At 39.9% G+C, this 24,638-nt stretch overlaps 1 protein-coding gene across 1 annotated transcript in view; it reads right to left on the bottom strand.

Annotated features, from left to right (window-relative positions):
• LOC138853980 (uncharacterized) overlaps positions 1–23,177 on the bottom strand; it is a 98,546-nt gene extending 75,369 nt beyond the window's left edge. Inside the window, exon 1 of the mRNA XM_070094224.1 lies at positions 22,750–23,177. Coding sequence (XP_069950325.1) covers positions 22,750–23,059 — 310 coding nt within the window. The 5' untranslated portion in view covers positions 23,060–23,177. The remainder of the gene's footprint in view (positions 1–22,749) is intronic.
• Positions 23,178–24,638: the final 1,461 nt, after the last annotated feature.

The raw sequence follows: 24,638 nt of genomic DNA, 5'->3' as shown, positions 1-24,638 counted from the left end.
GCGTAAGCTGTACTAGTACGTTGGAAACCCTGAAAGAGTTAAGCAATTCAGTAACCCCTTAAGTTTCATGAAGATTCTGGATAGCAATGGTAAGTTTGAAATTGGCCTGTAGTTCTTTACATCTGTGGAGTCACCACCTTTGTGTATTGGTGTGGTCCTGGCTATCTTGAGTAGTGCTGGGAAACTGCTGGTTTCTAGTGATTTGTTAAAGAGTAATGAAATAGCAGGTGAGAGAACATGAGCCACTTGTTTGTACAATAATGGAGGAACTTGAGCAGATTTCCTGATTTATTTTTAAGTGATTAATAATCGTAGTGACTTCTGTGGGCTCAGTTGGTGCAAGATAGGAGGAGGTTGAGAAATTCCCATCTAAGTAACTGCTTGCTAGGGCATTGGTACCTAGGATTTTACTGGCGAGATGTGATCCTAAGGTTGAAAAAAAGCCCTTGCCTGTCTCTTCTCATCCATGAGGTGTAGCCAGCAATTCTTGCAAAATTTTCTGGAGTCCTGTCGTCCAAAAATGTTTGAACAACAGCTATCGTGTTGGGACGTCGAGTGTTCACAAAACTATGTGTGAGCTCTCTTGTTAACTGTATCAATAGGCTGTTGTTGGGCTTCATTCGGTTTAGTTAGGACAATATCCCTAGTTTATTTTAGTTTGTTGGTGCCTAGAATATGAGAGAGTGTCTTCCAGGTCTTTTTTATATCTCCTCTTGTTTCAGTGAATCTACTGGAGTAGTACAATTGCTTAGCCTTTTTTAATAGGTTGGTGAGAACTGATGCATATTGTTTAACAATAACTTTGTTTATTAAGACCTGTCTACAATGTTTTCCATACTGATGCTTCTTATCAATGAATCTTAGTATGATGTTGGCTAGCCATGGGCAACCTAGCTGTTTATTCGTAATTTGTTTTATTTTTATATGTTTGTTATAAAGTCTAAGTACAGTGGTCCCCCAATTTTCGTAGTTCCCGGCAATCGTAAAATTCGCCAATCATAGAGGTATTTTCGTATAAACATGGACTCGCTTTTCATAGGTTGACTCGCGAGTAGTTCGTCCGGGATGCATACCCACGGCGTGAGCCAGGGCGGCAGCCAGTCTGGCATTGTTTACCAGTGAGCGAAGGTCCCCTCACGTGCTCCAGCGAAATATTTCATAATATTCCATTTATTTTAGTGCTTGCAAGTACTAAATAAGCTACCATGGCTCCAAAGAAAGCTCCTAGTGCCAAGCCTGTGGTAAAGAAGGTGAGAAATACAATTGAATTTAACCCTTTGACTGTTTTCGACGTATAAATACGTCTTACGAGCCAATGTTTCTGACATATATATACTCAATAATTCTAGCGGCTTCAAATCAAGCGGGAGAAAGCTGGTAGGCCCACATGTGAGAGAATGGGTCTGTGTGGTCAGTGTGCACCACATAAAAAAAATCCTGCAGCACACATTGCGTAATGAGAAAAAAAAAAACTCTGATCGTTTCTTTGGAATAAAACGCCGACTTTGATGTGTATTTTCGTATAGTATTTATCGTTGTATTCGCGTTTTCATGGTCTTAGGTGATAAAATGGAAAACATATTACAGAAATAGAGATGATTTTCATTAATTTTACGATGAAAACGACCTTGAAACTGAGCTCAAAGTAGCGGAAATGTTTGATTTTTACCAATGTTCAAGAGTAAATAAATCACACCACACGTCCAATACACGTCAACTGGGGAGTCTAACATTCTTTCACTAGTGCACTGATATTATTTATACCATTTTTACAATAATGCAGTCGTCTGCATAACAGTAAATTTTGTATTTTTGTGTATGAATAAAAAATCAAAATAGAAAGCAATAATAATATAAGGGGGCCTAGAGATGTGACTAATGAACAGAGCATATGTTATTTTAGTGCCACGAATGTCTACCTTGTTTATTCTGGACCCTATTTTGAAATTGGCATCTTTTTTAGTTTGCGTGAAATTGGCCAAATTGCCAATTTCTGACCACCATACTGGGTAGTCCAAATTAGTAAATGGGAGGTTTCTTGTACTCAGCTGATAGATAAAATGGAGTTCTAAAGAAATAGCTATGAGTTTGGTCAACTGGAACAATGGAATTGGCTGAAAATAGGGCTCAAAGTCGGCGAAATCGCCGATGCGCATATGTCGCCAAGACCGCTAACTTCGCAGGAGCATAATTCCACGAGTTTTCAACCAAATTTCGAACTTTTGGTGTCATTACCATCGGGAAAAGATTCTCTATCATTTCATAAGAAAAAATAATTTTTTTTTTTCAAAAATTGAGCGACATAGAATGACAGTTTCAGAGAGGGGCCTGAAACAGTCAAAGGGTTAAGAAAACCATCACTGAACAATATGAAAGTGGTACAAGTGTGGCCGAACTGTCCAGGATGTATAAGAAACCCTACACAACCTTATGTTCCATAGTGGCCAAGAAAACTGAAATAAAGGATGCTGTTGTTGCAAAGGGAGTAACTATGCTGACAAAAATGAGATCACCAGTACTGGAAGAAGTTGAGAAGTTATTATTGGTGTGGATAAATGAGAAACAATTAGCAGGAGATACTCTTATGATTTCGTTTATTTGTGAAAAGGTTAGGCAGTTGCATGAAGATTTGGTAAAGAAATTGCCTGCAAATAGTGGTGAAGTGAGTGAATTTAAGGCCAGCAAAGGCTGGTATGAGAGATTTAAGAACCGTACTGGCATACACAGTGTGGTAAGGCATGGTGAGGCTGCCAGTTCGGACCACAAGGCGGCTGAAAAATATGTGCATGAATTCCAGGAGTACATAGAGGCTGAAGGACTGAAACCTGAACAAGTGTTCAATTGTGACGAAACAGGCCTCTTTTAGAAGAAAATGCCAAAGAGGACCTTCATTACACAAGAGGAAAAGGCAATGCCAGGACACAAGCCTATGAAAGACAGGCTGATGCTAATGTTCTGTGCTAATGCTAGTGGGGATTTCAAAGTGAAGCCATTACTAGTGTACCATTCTGAAAATCCCAGAGTGTTCAGGAAAAACAATGTTATGAAGAGTAAATTGTGTGTGTTTTGGAAATCTAATAGTAAGGCATGGGTCACTAGGGAAATTTTCGTCGAGTGGTTCAATGAAGTGTTTGGCCCTAGTGTGAAGGAGTATCTCCTGGAAAAGAAATTGGATCTCAAGTGCCTGCTAGTAATGGACAATGCACCTGCTCATCCTCCAAACTTGGATGACCTAATTTTCGAGGAGTTTGGGTTCATCACAGTAAAGTTCTTGCCCCCGAATACCACTCCTCTCCTCCAACCCATGGACCAGCAGGTTATTGCAAACTTTAAAAAACTCTACACAAAAGCAATGTTTCACAGGTGCTTGACTGTGACCACAGACACTCACTTGACCCTAAGGGAATTTTGGAGAGAACACTTCAGCATCCTCCACTGCATAACCCTTTTAGGTATGGCTTGGGAGGGAGTGACTACCAGGACTTTGAACTCTGCCTGGAGAAAATTGTGGCCAGATTGTGTCGACAAGAGGGATTTTGAAGAATTTGGGACTGACCCTAATGAGCCTATGTCTGTTGTAAAATCAATTGTGGCACTGGGGAGTTCCATGGGGTTGGATGTGAGTTTAGAGGATGTGGAAGAATTGGTGGAAGACCACAATGAAGAGCTCACCACTGAGGAGCTGCAAGAGCTTCAGCAGGAAGAGCAACACATCGCAGCTCAGAATCTTGCTGCAGAGGAGGAGGAAGAGAGATGGAAGAAGGCGCCTTCTTCAGAAATTTAAGAGATTTTTACTATGTGGGGTAAGATGGAAAGCTTTATGGAGAAACATCACCCTAACAAGGTTGTTGCAAGCCAGGTTGGCAACATGTACAGTGACAAAGTCTTGGGCCATTTTAGAGAAGTGTTAAAGAGACGCCAGAAACAGAGCTCTCTCCACAGTTATTTTGTGAGACAGGACTCCAGTGACTCTCAAGGTGGTCCTAGTGGCATTAAGAAACAGAGAAGAGAAGCAACCCCAGAAAAGCAAATGGTACCTGAGGTGTTGATGGAAGGGGATTCCCCTTCCAAACTATAAACAATCCACTCTCTCTCCTCCTCCAGTCTCCCAAACATTAAGAAGAATCTCCAATAAAGGTAAGTGTTATGCTGTTAATGTTTCATTCATCATTTCCCATTGTATTGTTTATGTACTACATGCATATTTCACGTTAAAATTTTTTTTGTTTTAATACTTCTGGGTGTCAGGAATGGATTAATTGTATTTACATTATTTCTTATGGGGAAAATTGATTCGTAAATCGTAAATTTCATTTATAGTAACGGCTCTAGGAACGGATTAATTACGAACAACGAGGGACCACTGTAGTTTGTTTAGAAATGTGTCTATCCAATCATCTATACCATTAGCCTTGGAGAATTCTGTAGGAAAATCTATCTTACCTAGCTCTGTTGTGAAGTTACTTACTGAAGCCTCGTCAGGGAGTCTAAAAGAGAACTTCTTGTATTTCAGTGGTTATTTACCAATGTTTGTTAAGAGGAAGGTGGGGTAGTGGTCAGTAGTACTGTCTGTGATTATCCCTGATTTAATGGGGGGCTAGTATATTAGTCCATATATGGTCAATGATACTTGCACTTGTTTCAGTTAGCCTGGTTGGTTTTGTTATACAGTAGGGCCCACTTTATTGAGTTTCACCTTACGGCATTCCGCTAATATGGCGATTTCAAATTATGACCAAAATTTGCTATACGGCAAGTGATCTTTCAAATACAGCGCGCCCCACCCGGTTTGTTTACATTCTTCATGAGCACATCTATTATGTCTGGAAACTTTCAAAAATTTAAAGTGTTTTAAAGTTATTGCATATTTTATATATGTACTCTGATAATTATGCTTATGTGTACCTGCACCTAAATATACTTACACACTGTGCTGGCATGTAAGTACACATTAAAATCACTAAGAGTCTCTCTACTCATGACGCCATAGTAATACTATGTAATAATAATCTCTCTTGGGCACATTAAATGTCTTATTTTACGTTAATAAAGACATTTTCATTAATCCATCTATGATATTTTCTTCAATATTATATAAGAAACATGTTACATAGTATATAAACATTATAAATACACCCACAGAATAAGAATTGACATAAATATGAGATTTGTTTACAAAGCGGCTCTGTAGGAGTGTCGGAAGAATTACATTTTCTCTAGTCAAACACTGGGGGATAACTGTAGATAAGTATTCCTATCGTATGCCTTCACTCTATATATAGCAATTCATGACCCTTGTGGGTTTAGTGCTTCTTTTTTATTATGATTATAATAATTATAACCTGCAATATTAATTTGCAAGGAGGGAAGAGTATATGGAGAAAAAGAGAGAGGTTAAGAGAATGGTGAAGCAATGTAAAAAGAGAGCAAATGAGAGAGTGGGTGAGATGTTATCAACAAATATTGTTGAAAATAAGAAAAAGTTTTGGAGTGAGATTAACAAGTTAAGAAAGCCTAGAGAACAAATGGATTTGTCAGTTAAAAATAGGAGAGGAGAGTTATTAAATGGAGAGTTAGAGGTATTGGGAAGATGGAGGGAATATTTTGAGGAATTGTTAAATGTTGATGAAGATAGGGAAGCTGTGATTTCGTGTATAGGGCAAGGAGGAACAACATCTTGTAGGAGTGAGGAAGAGCCAGTTTTGAGTGTGGGGGAAGTTCGTGAGGCAGTAGGTAAAATGAAAGGGGGTAAGGCAGCCAGGATTGATAAGATAAAGATTTTTTTTTTTTTTTTATTATCACACCGGCCGATTCCCACCAAGGCAGGGTGGCCCGAAAAAGAAAAACTTTCACCATCATTCACTCCATCACTGTCTTGCCAGAAGGGTGCTTTACACTACAGTTTTTAAAACTGCAACATTAACACCCCTCCTTCAGAGTGCAGGCACTGTACTTCCCATCTCCAGAACTCAAGTCCGGCCTGCCGGTTTCCCTGAATCCCTTCATAAATGTTACTTTGCTCACACTCCAACAGCACGTCAAGTATTAAAAACCATTTGTCTCCATTCACTCCTATCAAACACGCTCACGCATGCCTGCTGGAAGTCCAAGCCCCTCGCACACAAAACCTCCTTTACCCCCTCCCTCCAACCCTTCCTAGGCCGACCCCTACCCCGCCTTCCTTCCACTACAGACTGATACACTCTTGAAGTCATTCTGTTTCGCTCCATTCTCTCTACATGTCCGAACCACCTCAACAACCCTTCCTCAGCCCTCTGGACAACAGTTTTGGTAATCCCGCACCTCCTCCTAACTTCCAAACTACGAATTCTCTGCATTATATTCACACCACACATTGCCCTCAGACATGACATCTCCACTGCCTCCAGCCTTCTCCTCGCTGCAACATTCATCACCCACGCTTCACACCCATATAAGAGCGTTGGTAAAACTATACTCTCATACATTCCCCTCTTTGCCTCCAAGGACAAAGTTCTTTGTCTCCACAGACTCCTAAGTGCACCACTCACTCTTTTTCCCTCATCAATTCTATGATTCACCTCATCTTTCATAGACCCATCCGCTGACACGTCCACTCCCAAATATCTGAATACGTTCACCTCCTCCATACTCTCTCCCTCCAATCTGATATTCAATCTTTCATCACCTAATCTTTTTGTTATCCTCATAACCTTACTCTTTCCTGTATTCACCTTTAATTTTCTTCTTTTGCACACCCTACCAAATTCATCCACCAATCTCTGCAACTTCTCTTCAGAATCTCCCAAGAGCACAGTGTCATCAGCAAAGAGCAGCTGTGACAACTCCCACTTTGTGTGTGATTCTTTATCTTTTAACTCCACGCCTCTTGCCAAGACCCTCGCATTTACTTCTCTTACAACCCCATCTATAAATATATTAAACAACCACGGTGACATCACACATCCTTGTCTAAGGCCTACTTTTACTGGGAAAAAATTTCCCTCTTTCCTACATACTCTAACTTGAGCCTCACTATCCTCGTAAAAACTCTTCACTGCTTTCAGTAACCTACCTCCTACACCATACACTTGCAACATCTGCCACATTGCCCCCCTATCCACCCTGTCATACGCCTTTTCCAAATCCATAAATGCCACAAAGACCTCTTTAGCCTTATCTAAATACTGTTCACTTATATGTTTCACTGTAAACACCTGGTCCACACACCCCCTACCTTTCCTAAAGCCTCCTTGCTCATCTGCTATCCTATTCTCCGTCTTACTCTTAATTCTTTCAATTATAACTCTACCATACACTTTACCAGGTACACTCAACAGACTTATCCCCCTATAATTTTTGCACTCTCTTTTATCCCCTTTGCCTTTATACAAAGGAACTATGCATGCTCTCTGCCAATCCCTAGGTACCTTACCCTCTTCCATACATTTATTAAATAATTGCACCAACCACTCCAAAACTATATCCCCACCTGCTTTTAACATTTCTATCTTTATCCCATCAATCCCGGCTGCCTTACCCCCTTTCATTTTACCTACTGCCTCACGAACTTCCCCCACACTCACAACTGGCTCTTCCTCACTCCTACAAGATGTTATTCCTCCTTGCCCTATACACGAAATCACAGCTTCCCTATCTTCATCAACATTTAACAATTCCTCAAAATATTCCTTCCATCTTCCCAATACCTCTAACTCTCCATTTAATAACTCTCCTCTCCTATTTTTAACTGACAAATCAATTTGTTCTCTAGGCTTTCTTAACTTGTTAATCTCACTCCAAAACTTTTTCTTATTTTCAACAAAATTTGTTGATAACATCTCACCCACTCTCTCATTTGCTCTCTTTTTACATTGCTTCACCACTCTCTTAACCTCTCTCTTTTTCTCCATATACTCTTCCCTCCTTGCATCACTTCTACTTTGTAAAAACTTCTCATATGCTAACTTTTTCTCCCTTACTACTCTCTTTACATCATCATTCCACCAATCGCTCCTCTTCCCTCCTGCACCCACTTTCCTGTAACCACAAACTTCTGCTGAACACTCTAACACTACATTTTTAAACCTACCCCATACCTCTTCGACCCCATTGCCTATGCTCTCATTAGCCCATCTATCCTCCAATAGCTGTTTATATCTTACCCTAACTGCCTCCTCTTTTAGTTTATAAACCTTCACCTCTCTCTTCCCTGATGCTTCTATTCTCCTTGTATCCCATCTACCTTTTACTCTCAGTGTAGCTACAACTAGAAAGTGATCTGATATATCTGTGGCCCCTCTATAAACATGTACATCCTGAAGTCTACTCAACAGTCTTTTATCTACCAATACATAATCCAACAAACTACTGTCATTTCGCCCTACATCATATCGTGTATACTTATTTATCCTCTTTTTCTTAAAATATGTATTACCTATAACTAAACCCCTTTCTATACAAAGTTCAATCAAAGGGCTCCCATTATCATTTACACCTGGCACCCCAAACTTACCTACCACACCCTCTCTAAAAGTTTCTCCTACTTTAGCATTCAAGTCCCCTACCACAATTACTCTCTCACTTGGTTCAAAGGCTCCTATACATTCACTTAACATCTCCCAAAATCTCTCTCTCTCCTCTGCATTCCTCTCTTCTCCAGGTGCATACACGCTTATTATGACCCACTTCTCGCATCCAACCTTTACTTTAATCCACATAATTCTTGAATTTACACATTCATATTCTCTTTTCTCCTTCCATAACTGATCATTTAACATTACTGCTACCCCTTCCTTTGCTCTAACTCTCTCAGATACTCCAGATTTAATCCCATTTATTTCCCCCCACTGAAACTCTCCTACCCCCTTCAGCTTTGTTTCGCTTAGGGCCAGGACATCCAACTTCTTTTCATTCATAACATCAGCAATCATCTGTTTCTTGTCATCCGCACTACATCCACGCACATTTAAGCAACCCAGTTTTATAAAGTTTTTCTTCTTCTCTTTTTTAGTAATTGTATACAGGAGAAGGGGTTACTAGCCCATTGCTCCCGGCATTTTAGTCGCCTCATACGACACGCATGGCTTACGGAGGAAAGATTCTTTTCCACTTCCCCATGGACAATAGAAGAAATAAAAAAGAACAAGAGCTATTTAGAAAAAGGAGAAAAACCTAGATGTATGTATATATATATATGCATGTGCGTGTCTGTGAAGTGTGACCAAAGTGTAAGTAGGAGTAGCAAGATATCCCTGTTATCTTAGCGTGTTTATGAGACAGAAAAAGAAACCAGCAATCCTACCATCATGCAAAACAGTTACAGGTTTTTGTTTCACAGGTGGGGATATAGTTTTGGAGTGGTTGGTGCAATTATTTAATAAATGTATGGAAGAGGGTAAGGTACCTAGGGATTGGCAGAGAGCATGCATAGTTCCTTTGTATAAAGGCAAAGGGGATAAAAGAAAGTGCAAAAATTATAGGGGGATAAGTCTGTTGAGTATACCTGGCAAAGTGTATGGTAGAGTTATTATTGAAAGAATTAAGAGTAAGACGGAGAATAGGATAGCAGATGAACAAGGAGGCTTTAGGAAAGGTAGGGGGTGTGTGGACCAGGTGTTTACAGTGAAACATATAAGTGAACAGTATTTAGATAAGGCTAAAGAGGTCTTTGTGGCATTTATGGATTTGGAAAAGGCGTATGACAGGGTGGATAGGGGGGCAATGTGGCAGATGCTGCAGGTGTATGGTGTAGGAGGTAGGTTACTGAAAGCAGTGAAGAGTTTTTACGAGGATAGTGAGGCTCAAGTTAGAGTATGTAGGAAAGAGGGAAATTATTTCCAAGTAAAAGTAGGCCTTAGACAAGGATGTGTGATGTCACCGTGGTTGTTTAATATATTTATAGATGGGTTGCAAGAGAAGTAAATGCGAGGGTCTTGGCAAGAGGCGTGGAGTTAAAAGATAAAGAATCACACATAAAGTAGGAGTTGTCACAGTTGCTCTTTGCTGATGACACAGTGCTCTTGGGAGATTCTGAAGAGAAGTTGAAGAGATTGGTGGATGAATTTGGTAGGGTGTGCAAAAGAAGAAAATTGAAAGTGAATACAGGAAAGAGTAAGGTTATGAGGATAACAAAAAGATTAGGTGATGAAAGATTGGATATCAGATTGGAGGGAGAGAGTATGGAGGAGGTGAATGTATTCAGATATTTGGGAGTGGACGTGTCAGCGGATGGGTCTATGAAAGATGAGGTGAATCATAGAATTGATGAGGGGAAAAGGGTGAGTGGTGCACTTAGGAGTCTGTGGAGACAAAGAACTTTGTCCTTGGAGGCAAAGAGGGGAATGTATGAGAGTATAGTTTTACCAACGCTCTTATATGGGTGTGAAGCATGGGTGATGAATGTTGCAGCGAGGAGAAGGCTGGGGGCAGTGGAGATGTCATGTCTGAGAGCAATGTGTGGTGTGAATATAATGCAGAGAATTCGTAGTTTGGAAGTTAGGAGGAGGTGCGGGATTACCAAAACTGTTGTCCAGAGGGCTTAGGAAGGGTTGTTGAGGTGGTTCGGACATGTGGAGAGAATGGAGCGAAACAGAATAACTTCAAGAGTGTATCAGTCTGTAGTGGAAGGAAGGCGGGGTAGGGGTCGGCCTAGGAAAGGTTGGAGGGAGGGGGTAAAGGAGGTTTTGTGTGCGAGGGGCTTGGACTTCCAGCAGGCATGCGTGAGCGTGTTTGATAGGAGTGAATGGAGACAAATGGTTTTTAATACTTGACGTGCTGTTGGAGTGTGAGCAAAGTAACATTTATGAAGGGGTTCAGGGAAACCGGCAGGCTGGACTTGAGTCCTGGAGATGGGAAGTACAGTGCCTGCACTCTGAAGGAGGGGTGTTAATGTTGCAGTTTAAAAACTGTAGTGTAAAGCACCCTTCTGGCAAGACAGTGATGGAGTGAATGATGGTGAAAGTTTTTCTTTTTCGGGCCACCCTGCCTTGGTGGGAATCGGCCAGTGTGATAATAAAAAAAAAATATTAATTTGAAATAATAACTTGTAATAATAATAATTTTTAATAATAATTTGTAATAATAATAATAATAATAATAATAATAATTCAAATTCAAAGTTTATTCTCTATAAGGATTACAATGCTGAGTTTACAGAATTTGGTTATTGTGTGGTTTACATGTAGTAAAATAATAATTACAGAGTGTACCACTAGAACACCTAGCATGGCTAGGCATTTCAGGCAGACTTAAATTAAATCTTAAGTTTAAAATATTACAAAATTATGAGGCAAGTTGGTATTATGGCTAAGTGACTAAATACTAGTTTGTGAGTTTAGCAATGTGAATGCTTTTGTTTTGGCATTATACATAGTTTCAGTATTGGAGTTTCACAGGCCAACTTATGACTAGTTAAGATTCATTATTTTGAGATTGAGATTGATATTTCTGTTTATGGTCAAATGGGCGAGTGAGTGTAAGTGTTAACCACCAGGTGGTATTCGTGTAATTAGTTGACAGGGTGTATCAGGGAGATAAGATGTTTTCTGATGGTAGTTTTGAAGGTGATGAATGTGTCTGCAGTTTTAGAATTTTCAGGTTGGGTGTTCCAGATTTTAGGGCCTTTGACATACACTGAATTTTTGTCAAGGTTTCGTCTGACACGGGGAATGTCATAGAGATGTTTGTGTCTGGTGTTGTGCCTGTGGGTTCTGTCGCAACTATCAAGAAAGCGTTTTAGGTCAAGGTTAATATTGGAATTTAAGGTCCTGTAGATGTAGATTGCACAGTAGTAAGTGTGGATGTACTGAACAGGGAGTAAGTTTAGATCTATGAAGAGTGGGGGGGTGTGTTGCCAGGGATAGGATTTAGTGATTATTCTTACTGCGGCTTTTTGTTGGGTTATTATTGGCTTTAGGTGTGTTGCTGCAGTTGAACCCCAAGCACAGATAGCATAGGTGAGGTATGGATATATAAGTGAATGGTATAGTGTGAGAAGGGCAGTTTGCGGCACGTAGTATCGTATCTTGGAGAGGATCCCAACCGTTTTGGATACTTTTTTGGTTATGTGTTGGATATGGGTGCTGAAGTTCAGGTTGTTGTCGAGGTATAGGCCTAGGAATTTGCCCTCATTATGCCTGGCAATTAGAGTGTTGTTGATCTTAATGTTAATTTGCGCATCTCCTGCTCTGCTACCAAACATAATGTAGTAGGTTTTGTCAGTGTTAAGCGTAAGTTTATTGGCTGTCATCCAAGTCGATATTTTGATCAGCTTCTCATTAACAATGGTGTTGAGGGTGGCAAGATTAGGGTGAGAGATGACATAAGTCGTGTCGTCAGCAAAGAGAATGGGGTTCAGGTGTTGAGATACGTATGGAAGATCATTGATGTATATGAGGAAGAGCAGGGGACCAAGGACACTTCCCTGCAGAACTCCAGTATCAAGTGGCTGTGTTGTTGATGCTGTGTCTTTAATGGTGACATACTGATACCTATTAGTAAGGTAAGATTTGAAATATGCAAGCGCATGGCCTCTTATACCATAATGGTCAAGTTTGTGGAGTAGGATGCCGTGGTCTGTGTCAAAAGCTTTTCTTAGGTCAATAAAAATTCCTAGTGGATATTCCTTATTTTCCAATGCTGTGTAAAGCAGATCTAGCATTTTTATGATTGCATCGTTAGTGCTTTTATTTTTCCTGAATCCAAATTGGCAGTGGTTGAGTATGTTTTGTGCCGTTAATAATTTGTCAGAGCATCATTCCTTTTAAAAATTACATGAGAATGGAAGTGTTAGTCTTTATTTATTCTACTGTACCACTGTGGAGACAACTTGAACACAATGTAAGGTGTTTGTATGAATGTTTATGAACCACAACCAGATGCATTGTCTGTTTGTTTACATACTAGGTGGGGTGGCTAAACTGGCTTCCCTACCAACCACACCACTTTCTACAAATAAATACTTTTCACCTTTCACCCTAGATTAACCCCTTGACTGTCGCAACCCCAAATCCTGAGGTGTCTCCTGGTGTCGAAAAATTTTTGAAAAAAAAAAAAAAAATTATTTTTTTCTCATGAAATGAAAGAGAATCTTTTCCCAATGGTAATGACACCAAAAGAACAAAATTTGATTGAAAACTTACGGAATTACGCTCTCACGAAGTTAGCGACCTCGGCGATATTTACGAATCAGCGATTTTGCCCACTTTGAGCCCTATTTTCAGTTAATTCCATTGTTCCAGTCGACCAAACTCATAGCTATTTCTTTAGAACTCCATTTGTTCTAGCGATTGAGTACAATAAACTGCCCATTTACCGATTTCAATTACCCAATAACGTGGTCAGAAATTTGCAATTTCGCCAATTTCACGCAAATTAAAAAATATGCCAATTTCAAAATAGGGTCCAAAATGAACAATACAGACAATCCTGGCTCTAAAATAACATTTTCTTTGTTCATCAGTCATGTCTCCAGGCCCCTCTGATATTACTCTTGCTTTCTATTTTGAATTTTTATTCCAACAAAAAATAGAAGATTTACTATTATGCAGACTACTGCAATATACTAATAATTGTATAAATTATGTCAACCCATCCATGACTGCATATCAGAATGGCTATTTGGACATTTATTGGACAATGACATCATTTGCTTACTTATGAACATCGGCAAAAATCAAACATTTCCTCTACTTTGAGTTCCATTTCAAAGTTCTTTTCATTGTAAAACCAATCAAAATCACCGCTATTTCTATAAAATGTTTTTCATTCTATCAATTGAGATCAAGAAAACGAGAATACAACCATAAATACTATACGAAAATACACCGCAAAGTCGGCATTTTAATCCAAAAACACGGTTGGAGTTTTTTTTTCTCATGCACTGCGTGCTCCAGGATTTTTTTTATATGGTGCATACTGACCACACAGACCCATTCTCTCACATGTGGGCCTACCAGCTTTCTCTTTCTTGATTTGAAGCCGCTAGAATTTTGAGTATATATACATCAAACATGTTGGCTTGTAAGACGTATATATACAACTGAAACAGTCAAAGAGTTAAGACTACAAATATTTTAAGGTAAGTAATGAGTGTACTGTATATGCATTTTATCACTCTATTTGAGCATCGTTGTAGTATATTATGTGTGGGTGGGGGTGGCCAGGAGGGCTACCACACCTGACTTCTTACAATAAATACTACTCACCTTTTGCCCTACATTAAGACTACGAATATTTTGAGGTAAATAATGAGTGTACTGTGTGTGTGTTTTACTTTTTATTGTTTTTTAATGTCTAACTTCTATTGCTAACTCAGTATATGTTAGTGTAAATTTGTCATCTGGCATTTATATATGTTTATAAGTGGAAAAAAATGGCGTTCTGCTTTCCGGCGAAGTCTGCTTTCCAGCGAAGTCTGCTTTCCGGCAGTAGCCTGGAACCTAACCTGCCGTATAACTGGAGCCCTACTGTATGTAGTTGGTATGAGTAGTGTGTTGTTCATATTGTTGATGAAATCTGTTACAGGCTGGTCATCTGTCAGACCAAGGTTAATGTTAAAGTCTCAGGCTAGGAGAAGGTGGCACTTGTTCATTTGGCTGTTTGTGATTAGTGTCTTTAATTTATTGCTAAAATTTGGGATGTTATAGAAATCTCAAGGTTTTTTATTGTAAAATTTGCAAAAATGTATTCTCCATATTCATCATTATAGCAAGTGGTGTTACAACATGACAGTTCATTGGAGTAATAGATGGCAATATCACCCCCAACTTGGTATGGTCTGCAGTTGTGGATTGCTGTGTACCCAGGTAGTTGGTATATATCTATCGCATCCTGTTTAAGCCAGGTTACAGTGAGAATAATACAGCAGAAGGTTGTCTTTAGCGACTCAAGGAGTACAAGGAGGTCCTAATTGTGTTTACTTAGGGACCAAATATTGTAACTCAGAACTGTAATATTTCTTGCATTACTTAGAACAGTACTGGATTGTGATGCTGTGTAATGGAGACAGTTATTTTCCATTAAATTTTGATTGGGAGTTAGATTATTTAGATTTAGATCTGGATCTATTTGATCATTCAGTATTTAGGTTAAATGGTAATTAATTGTATTTATATTATTTATTAATTGCATTTATATTATTTATTGTATGTTGGTGATAATAATAATAATAATAATAATAATAATAATAATAATAATAATAATAATAATAATAATAATAATAATAATAATAATAAAACAATAAAAATAATAATAATAATAATAATAATAATAATAATAATAATAATAATAATAATAATAATTAATAATAATAAGAAGAAGAAGAAGAAGAAGAAGAAAAAGAGGATAAATAAGTATACAAGATATGATGAAGGGCGAAATGACAGTAGTTTGTTGGATTATGTATTGGTAGATAAAAGACTGTTGAGTAGACTTCAGGATGTACATGTTTATAGAGGGGCCACAGATATATCAGATCACTTTCTAGTTGTAGCTACACTGAGAGTAAAAGGTAGATGGGATACAAGGAGAATAGAAGCATCAGGGAAGAGAGAGGTGAAGGTTTATAAACTAAAAGAGGAGGCAGTTAGGGTAAGATATAAACAGCTATTGGAGGATAGATGGGCTAATGAGAGCATAGGCAATGGGGTCGAAGAGGTATGGGGTAGGTTTAAAAATGTAGTGTTAGAGTGTTCAGCAGAAGTTTGTGGTTACAGGAAAGTGGGTGCGGGAGGGAAGAGGAGCGATTGGTGGAATGATGATGTGAAGAGAGTAGTAAGGGAGAAAAAGTTAGCATATGAGAAGTTTTTACAAAGTAGAAGTGATGCAAGGAGGGAAGAGTATATGGAGAAAAAGAGAGAGGTTAAGAGAGTGGTGAAGCAATGTAAAAAGAGAGCAAATGAGAGAGTGGGTGAGATGTTATCAACAAATTTTGTTGAAAATAAGAAAAAGTTTTGGAGTGAGATTAACAAGTTAAGAAAGCCTAGAGAACAAATGGATTTGTCAGTTAAAAATAGGAGAGGAGAGTTAGAGGTATTGGGAAGATGGAGGGAATATTTTGAGGAATTGTTAAATGTTGATGAAGATAGGGAAGCTGTGATTTCGTGTATAGGGCAAGGAGGAACAACATTTTGTAGGAGTGAGGAAGAGCCAGTTGTGAGTGTGGGGGAAGTTCGTGAGGCAGTAGGTAAAATGAAAGGGGGTAAGGCAGCCGGGATTGATGGGATAAAGATAGAAATGTTAAAAGCAGGTGGAGATATAGTTTTGGAGTGGTTGGTGCAATTATTTAATATATGTATGGAAGAGGGTAAGGTACCTAGGGATTGGCAGAGAGCATGCATAGTTCCTTTGTATAAAGGCAAAGGGGATAAAAGAGAGTGCAAAAATTATAGAGGGATAAGTCTGTTGAGTATACCTGGCAAAGTGTATGGTAGAGTTATTATTGAAAGAATTAAGAGTAAGACGGAGAATAGGATAGCAGATGAACAAGGAGGCTTTAGGAAAGGTAGGGGGTGTGTGGACCAGGTGTTTACAGTGAAACATATAAGTGAACAGTATTTAGATAAGGCTAAAGAGGTCTTTGTGGCATTTATGGATTTGGAAAAGGCGTATGACAGGGTGGATAGGGGGGCAATGTGGCAGATGTTGCAGGTGTATGGTGTAGGAGGTAGGTTACTGAAAGCAGTGAAGAGTTTTTACGAGGATAGTGAGGCTCAAGTTAGAGTATGTAGGAAAGAGGGAAATTATTTCCCAGTAAAAGTAGGCCTTAGACAAGGATGTGTGATGTCACCGTGGTTGTTTAATATATTTATAGATGGGGTTGTAAGAGAAGTAAATGCGAGGGTCTTGACAAGAGGCGTGGAGTTAAAAGATAAAGAATCACACATAAAGTGGGAGCTGTCACAGTTGCTCTTTGCTGATGACACTGTGCTCTTGGGAGATTCTGAAGAGAAGTTGCAGAGATTGGTGGATGAATTTGGTAGGGTGTGCAAAAGAAGAAAATTGAAAGTGAATACAGGAAAGAGTAAGGTTATGAGGATAACAAAAAGATTAGGTGATGAAAGATTGGATATCAGATTGGAGGGAGAGAGTATGGAGGAGGTGAATGTATTCAGATATTTGGGAGTGGACATGTCAGCGGATGGGTCTATGAAAGATGAGGTGAATCATAGAATTGATGAGGGGAAAAGAGTGAGTGGTGCACTTAGGAGTCTGTGGAGACAAAGAACTTTGTCCTTGAAGGCAAAGAGGGGAATGTATGAGAGTATAGTTTTACCAACGCTCTTATATGGGTGTGAAGCATGGGTGATGAATGTTGCAGCGAGGAGAAGGCTGGAGGCAGTGGAGATGTCATGTCTGAGAGCAATGTGTGGTGTGAATATAATGCAGAGAATTCGTAGTTTGGAAGTTAGGAGGAGGTGCGGGATTACCAAAACTGTTGTCCAGAGGGCTGAGAAAGGGTTGTTGAGGTGGTTCGGACATGTGGAGAGAATGGAGCGAAACAGAATAACTTCAAGAGTGTATCAGTCTGTAGTGGAAGGAAGGCGGGGTAGGGGTCGGCCTAGGAAAGGTTGGAGGGAGGGGGTAAAGGAGGTTTTGTGTGTGAGGGGCTTGGACTTCCAGCAGGCATGCGTGAGCGTGTTTGATAGGAGTGAATGGAGACAAATGGTTTTTAATACTTGACGTGCTGTTGGAGTGTGAGCAAAGTAACATTTATGAAGGGGTTCAGGGAAACCGGCAGGCCAGACTTGAGTCCTGGAGATGGGAAGTATAGTGCCTGCACTCTGAAGGAGGGGTGTTAATGTTGCAGTTTAAAAACTGTAGTGTAAAGCACCCTTCTGGTAAGACAGTGATGGAGTGAATAATGGTGAAAGTTTTTCTTTTTCGGGCCACCCTGCCTCGGTGGGAATCGGCCAGTGTGATAATAAAATAAAAAAAAATAATAATAATAATAATAATAAATAATAATAAAGAAAAAATTTATTTCTTGTAATAATAATAATCACTCTGGAGTGCTTTAAATGTCAGCTACCAAACCTATATGAAATACCTATGACATTTAAAGCGCCCCAGAGCGATTAATTATATTTTATTATTAATTATATTTCATTATTATTATTATTATTATTATTATTATTATTATTATTATTATTATTATTATTATTATTATTATTATCATCATCACCATCAATATATCTTGCTCACTGAGTTTAATCATTTCTTAATTAAGCTGCCACGAGAGACCGATAATGTAAACACACAGACGAACGCACCAGCTAACCCCTTTTCTATGAACTTCTTTTGTACTTCTTCCATTTTCCTCTCTTTCCTCTTCCAAGTGCTGCTGCATGGTGTAGAAATATACCTAGTTGGATGAATCTTGTTGTGGCTAGCTGGTCTAGTGGCCAACGCGACGGGCTGGAGTTTTGAGACTCTATGACCGCGGGTTCAATCCCGGCCGGGGGTATGGTTTGTGCTGCTGCACTTCTATCTTGTACTACGGGGTGCACAGTCAAGTACAAATTTAAAGACAAAATAAGTAGTCTTGGAGACTGCTTGATACTGAGACCCATCGCTAACCCCCTTTACAATGTACTTCTATTGTACATCTTCCATTTTCCTCTTCCAAGTGCTGCTGCACTTCTATCTTGTACTATGGGATGCATAATCAAGTATAAATTTGTACAAATATGTAGCCTTGGAGACTAGTGTACTGAGTGGCTGTAAGAAGGAGATTGAGCTGCTTGACGCTGAGACACTGTGCTGCCCGTTTCTGTGACCCAAGTTCTCGTACAGCATATAATACTGACTCATCGGAGAGCCTGTTGTAACTCTTAATTGTAAACGAGTACGTCGGTAAGTGAGGAGAGGCTGTATTACAATTAAAGGTTCAAGTGGTAATATTTCATGGATTGCCAGATGTTTAAGAGATAATAACTAATTAGAAGTTGATTTGTTTGATTTCATTAGTATTGAAAGATGAGATGATTTTTGAGGCAATCAGGTTTGATTCACTCAAGGCAGGTGAAAACGCAGATCTAGAGAATGTACAGTGGACCCTTGACCAACGATGGCATCGATTAACGATAAATCCGACTAGCGAAACATTTTAACGCAAAATTTTTGCCTCGACTAGCGCTAAAAAACTCGACCAACACTATTCGTTCCGTCTGAGACGTGTCCACTTCTGGCCAGTGTTTACAAGCCAGTCAGCCACCGCGGTCGCTTCCAAGCATACATTCGGAACATTTCATATTATCACAGCTTTTTTAGTGATTGCACCTGCAAAGTCACCATGGGCCCCAAGAAAGCTTCTAGTGCCAACCCTACAGCAAAAAGGGTGAGAATTACTATGGATATGAAGAAAGAGATCATTGCTAAGTATGAAAGAGGAGTGCGTGTCTCCGAGCTGGCCAGGTTGTACACAAAACCCCAATCAACCATCGCTACTATTGTGGCCAAGAAAACAGCAATCAAGGAAGCTGTTATTGCCAAAGGTGCAACTATGTTTTCGAAACTGAGATTGCAAGTACTCAAAGATGTTGAGAGACTGTTATTGGTGTGGATAAACGAAAAACAGATAGCAGGAGATAGCATATCTCAAGCGATCATATGTGAAAAGGCTAGGAAGTTGCATGATGATTTAATTAAAAAAAATGCCAGCAACTAGTGGTGATGTGAGTGAATTTAAGGCCAGCAAAGGTTGGTTTGAGAGATTTAAAGGGAAGGGAAGTAACCCCGGAAAAGGACTTGCCACCTCAAGTCCTAATATAAGGGGATTCCCCTTCTAAACACTAAGACCATCAACACTCTCCCCCCCTCCCATCCCATCAATCATCACCAGATCTTCAATAAAGGTAAGTGTCATGTAACTGTGCATGTCTTCTGCAGTTTGTGTGTATTAAAATTAATATTTCATGTGGTAAAAACAATTTTTTTTTCATACTTTGGGGTGTCCTACACAGTTAATATTAATTTGATTTCCATTATTTCTTATGGGGAAAATTAACTTGACTAACGATAATTTTGACTAACGATGAGCTCTCGGGAATGGATTAATAGCGTTAGTCGAGGGTCCACTGTACAGTGGTCCCTCGTTTTTTGTAATTAATCCGTTCCTGGAGCCGTTACTATAAACGAAATTTACTATTTGCAAATCAATTTTCCCCATAAGAAATAATGTAAATACAATTAATCCGTTCCTGACACCCAGAAGTATTAAAACAAAAAATTTTTTTACATGAAATATACATATAGTACATAAACAATACAATGGGAAATGATGAATGAAACATTAACAGCATAACACTTACCTTTATTGGAGATTCTTCTTAGTGTATGGGAGACTCGAGGAGGAGAGAGATTGGATTGTTTATAGTTTGGAAGGGGAATCCCCTTCCAGCAACACCTCAGGTACCAATTGCTTCTCTGGGGTTGCTTCTCTTCTCTGTTTCTTAATGCCACTAGGACCACCTTGAGAGTCACTCTAGTCCTGTCTCACAAAGTAACTGTGGAGAGAGCTCTGTTTCTGGCGTCTCTTTAACACTTCCCGAAAATGTCCCAAGACTTTGTCACTGTACATATTTCTCACCTTCTTTACCACAGGCTTGGCACTAGGAGCTTTCTTTGGAGCCATGGTAGCTTATTTAGTAATTGCAAGCACTAAAATGAGTGGAATATTATGAAATATTTTGTAGGAGCACTTGAGGGGACCTTCACTCACTGGTAAACAATGTCAGACTGGCTGGGTAGGGAAGCCGCCCTGGCTCACACCGTGCGTACGTGTCCCGGACGAACTACTATTTGCGAGTCAACCTATGAAAAGCGAGTCCATGTTTATACGAAAATAAACCTATGATTGGCGAAATTTACGATTGCCGAGAACTACGAAAAGCGGGGGACCACTGTACTTAGAATCTTTACTGCACATATTATCTCTGTCAAACACCTTAATAACCGGTATCGCTTTGAGTCACTTGATTTGTACTCACTGGAGCACAGATGTGAGAGATATTCGATCAGCAGGGCTGTGGTTCATACACTGGACTACACATGGCCAGCAGTAACAGCCTGGTTGATCAGGCCTTGATCCAACAAAAGGCCTGGTCAAGGACTGGGCTGCTGGGGCATTGAACGCCAGAATACCCTCCTGGTAGACTCCAGGTAGGGGGGGGGTCACATCTAATCCCTTTTATCAGGAGTGTCACAACAGTATTAAATTACTTGCTTGATGGAAAAATCCCAAGCGTTCTCACATTTGTTTACCTGGAGTTTACCTGGAGAGAGTAAAGTCACATATGAAAAATTTAAGAACAGATAAGATAGGATTTTATTCAGATTTTTAACTCTGGAAGATTAGAAACCCAGGATAACCAAATAAAGTCAGTGCATTATCAGGGACTATTTCCACTGGGTTTTCTGTCTCCCCCAGGATGCAACCCACAACATTTGACCAACACCCAGGTAGCTACCTACTTCCCACTAGGTGAAGAGGGGCAGCAGGTGCAAGGAAACATGCCCAACACTTCCCTTATGCCATGCAGCACTCCTTGGTCCCTCAGTGTGAGCTGAGATGCTACCAACCAAACCACCAGGCTGCTTTAACAATAAATAACAATTGCACAGTGTTGCACATACCTTCACTCTGTCAGTGGGGCCCTGTGGCCTGACTGGCAAAGCTCTCGCTTCACACATTAAGGGCCCGGGTTCGATTCCAGGTGGGCGAAAACATTTCAACGTGTCTCCTTACACCTGTTTTCCTGCGTTAGTCAACTATTGTGGGTTGCATCCTGGGGGACAAGATTGAGGACCCCAATGGAAATAAGACAGACAGTCCCTCGATGACACTGCCTTTCTGGGGTTATCCTGGGTGGCTAACCCTCCGGGGTTAAAAATCTAAACAAAATCTTATCTTGTCAGAGGTGATATTCAAATTCAAGTTTCAAGGACCCCAATAGAAATGTCACTGACTTTTTTTTTTGGGTTATCCTAGGTGAAAAAAACAATATTTAAGTTTATTTAGGCACAAGTACACAAGTACAATTATCATACATAGTGGAAATAAAACAAGATAACTCAAAAATGCCAGACAAATTATTATTATTATTATAATCAAGGGGGGAGCGCTAAACCCGGAGGATTATACAGCGCCTGGGGGGGGGATGTGGAAGGCATTCAGGCTTAATTCGGGGAACTGGAGCACAGATCCAATTCCCTAAATCAAGAGCCCCTCACCAAATGCCAGACAAAGTGACTTAATTCTACTGGGGTTCTTGAAATTTGTATAATAATTATATTTGTGTAGCAGTACACAAATAAACTTTATGTGGCATAAAAAACAATATAGTTGATGTGTACTGAAACATTGACAGTAATAAAAGATTTATAATGCTTGAAAGACTACTTAAAAATTACCCTCGAGGAAGGTTCCTTGATGCTGGTGAAGGGCTCTTGATCTGGGGTATTGGATCTGTGCTCCAGTTCCCTGAATATTGAGCCTGAATACCTTCCCCCCCCTCCACAGGCGCTGTATTATCCCTACAGGTTTAGCGCTCCATAATTATAATAATACATAAGAATCAGACACAAACTACTAAGTAGGATTTCTTATGGAGTTAACTACAATTATATGTACAATAAGATGGTCTCTTACATGTGGTTCAAGAGTTGAGTCGCAGCTCCTGGCCCCACCTCTTCACTACTCTTACACTTGTATAAATAAGATATATTACCTGTATAATATTAAATATATAGTATAATTCATGTACTTACTTTGTGTACGAGGATTTGTATGTTCATAGAGCCGATGATGATGATCCGAGGAACTGGAGCACACTGTTTCCTGCTTAACTAGACCACCACCACCAGCTTCCACTGTACCTCCGGCTCTTATAACCGTCTCGTCGTACTTTATCTTCATAATGGTGCTATATTTTAACCCAAATTCACTGACAAGTTCAAAAGGCTTCACACCGACTTTAAGTTTATCAAGAACTTGAAGTTTAGTGACTCCAGGAACTTTGACTCTTCTGTTATTCTTCTTAACTTTCTTACCATCACTTTCCTCACCTTTATGTGACATTATTAAGGCAGCTTCCTCACTCTTACTCAATGTCTATCACAAAAAAAAGGCCTAATTATTGTGTTTTTTCTCACATTTTGGTCCCCAGGACACAGCGCCGCCGCAACACTTTGTTGACACTCCAAAAAAAATTTCGGCAGGTTTTGTAAAATATATATATATATATATATATATATATATATATATATATATATATATATATATATATATATATATATATATATATATATATGTATACTTTTTTTTTTTTCAACAAACCGGTCCCCTCAAGGAAGGTTCCTTGATGCTGGTGAGGGGCTCTTGATCTAGGGAACTGGATCTGTGCTCCAGTTCCCTGAGTTAAACCTGAATACCTTCCATCCCTCCCCCAAGCACTGTATAATCCTATGGGTTTAGTGCTTCCCCCTTGATTATAATAATAATAATAAACAAACCGGCAGTATCCCACCAAGGCAGGGTGGCCCAAAAAGAAAAACGAAAGTTGCTCTTTTTAAATTTAGTAATATATACAGGAGAAGGGGTTACTAGCCCCTTTCTCCCGGCATTTTAGTCGCCTCTTACAACACGCATGACTTACGGAGGAAGAATTCTGTTCCACTTCCCCATGGAGATAAGAGAAAATAAACAAGAACAAGAACTATAAAGAAAAAAGAAGAAAACCCAGAGGCGTGCGTATGTATATGCTTGTACATGTATGTGTAGTGTGACCTAAGTGTAAGTAGAAGTAGCAAGACGTACCTGAAACCTTGCATGTTTATGAGACAGAAAATGGACACCAGCAATCCTACCATCATGTAAAACAATTACAGACTTTAGTTTCACACTCACTGGGCAGGACGGTAGTACCTCCCTGGGTGGTTGATAACTACCAACCTACTACCACAGGACGGTAGTACCTCCCTGGGTGGTTGATATCTACCAACCTACTACCACAGGACGGTAGTACCTCCCTGGGTGGTTGATATCTACCAACCTACTACCACAGGACGGTAGTACCTCCCTGGGTGGTTGTTGTCTACCAACCTACTACCACAGGACGGTAGTACCTCCCTGGGTGGTTGATATCTACCAACCTACTACCACAGGACGGTAGTACCTCCCTGGGTGGTTGATATCTACCAACCTACTACCACAGGACGGTAGTACTTCCCTGGGTGGTTACTGTCTACCAACCTACTACCACAGGACGGTAAGATAAGATAAGATAAGATTTCGTTCGGATTTTTAACCCCGGAGGGTTAGCCACCCAGGATAACCCAAGAAAGTCAGTGCGTCATCGAGGACTGTCTAACTTATTTCCATTGGGGTCCTTAATCTTGTCCCCCAGGATGCGACCCACACCAGTCGACTAACACCCAGGTACCTATTTGCTGCTAGGTGAACAGGACAATAGGTGTAAGGAAACGTGTCGAAATGTTTCCACCCGCCGGGAATCGAACCCGGGCCCTCCGTGTGTGAAGCGGGAGCTTTAGCCACCAGGCCACTGGGCCACACCACCAGGCCACCAGGCCACGGTAGTACCTCCCTGGGTGGTTACTGTCTACCAACCTACTACCACAGGACGGTAGTACCTCCCAGG

The sequence above is a fragment of the Cherax quadricarinatus genome, chromosome 44, assembly GCF_038502225.1.
Source record: "Cherax quadricarinatus isolate ZL_2023a chromosome 44, ASM3850222v1, whole genome shotgun sequence".
In the NCBI taxonomy this organism is placed as follows: Eukaryota; Metazoa; Arthropoda; class Malacostraca; order Decapoda; family Parastacidae; genus Cherax; species Cherax quadricarinatus.
Note: the sequence above shows the minus strand (reverse complement) of the source record. Positions and strands in the feature narration are given on the sequence as shown.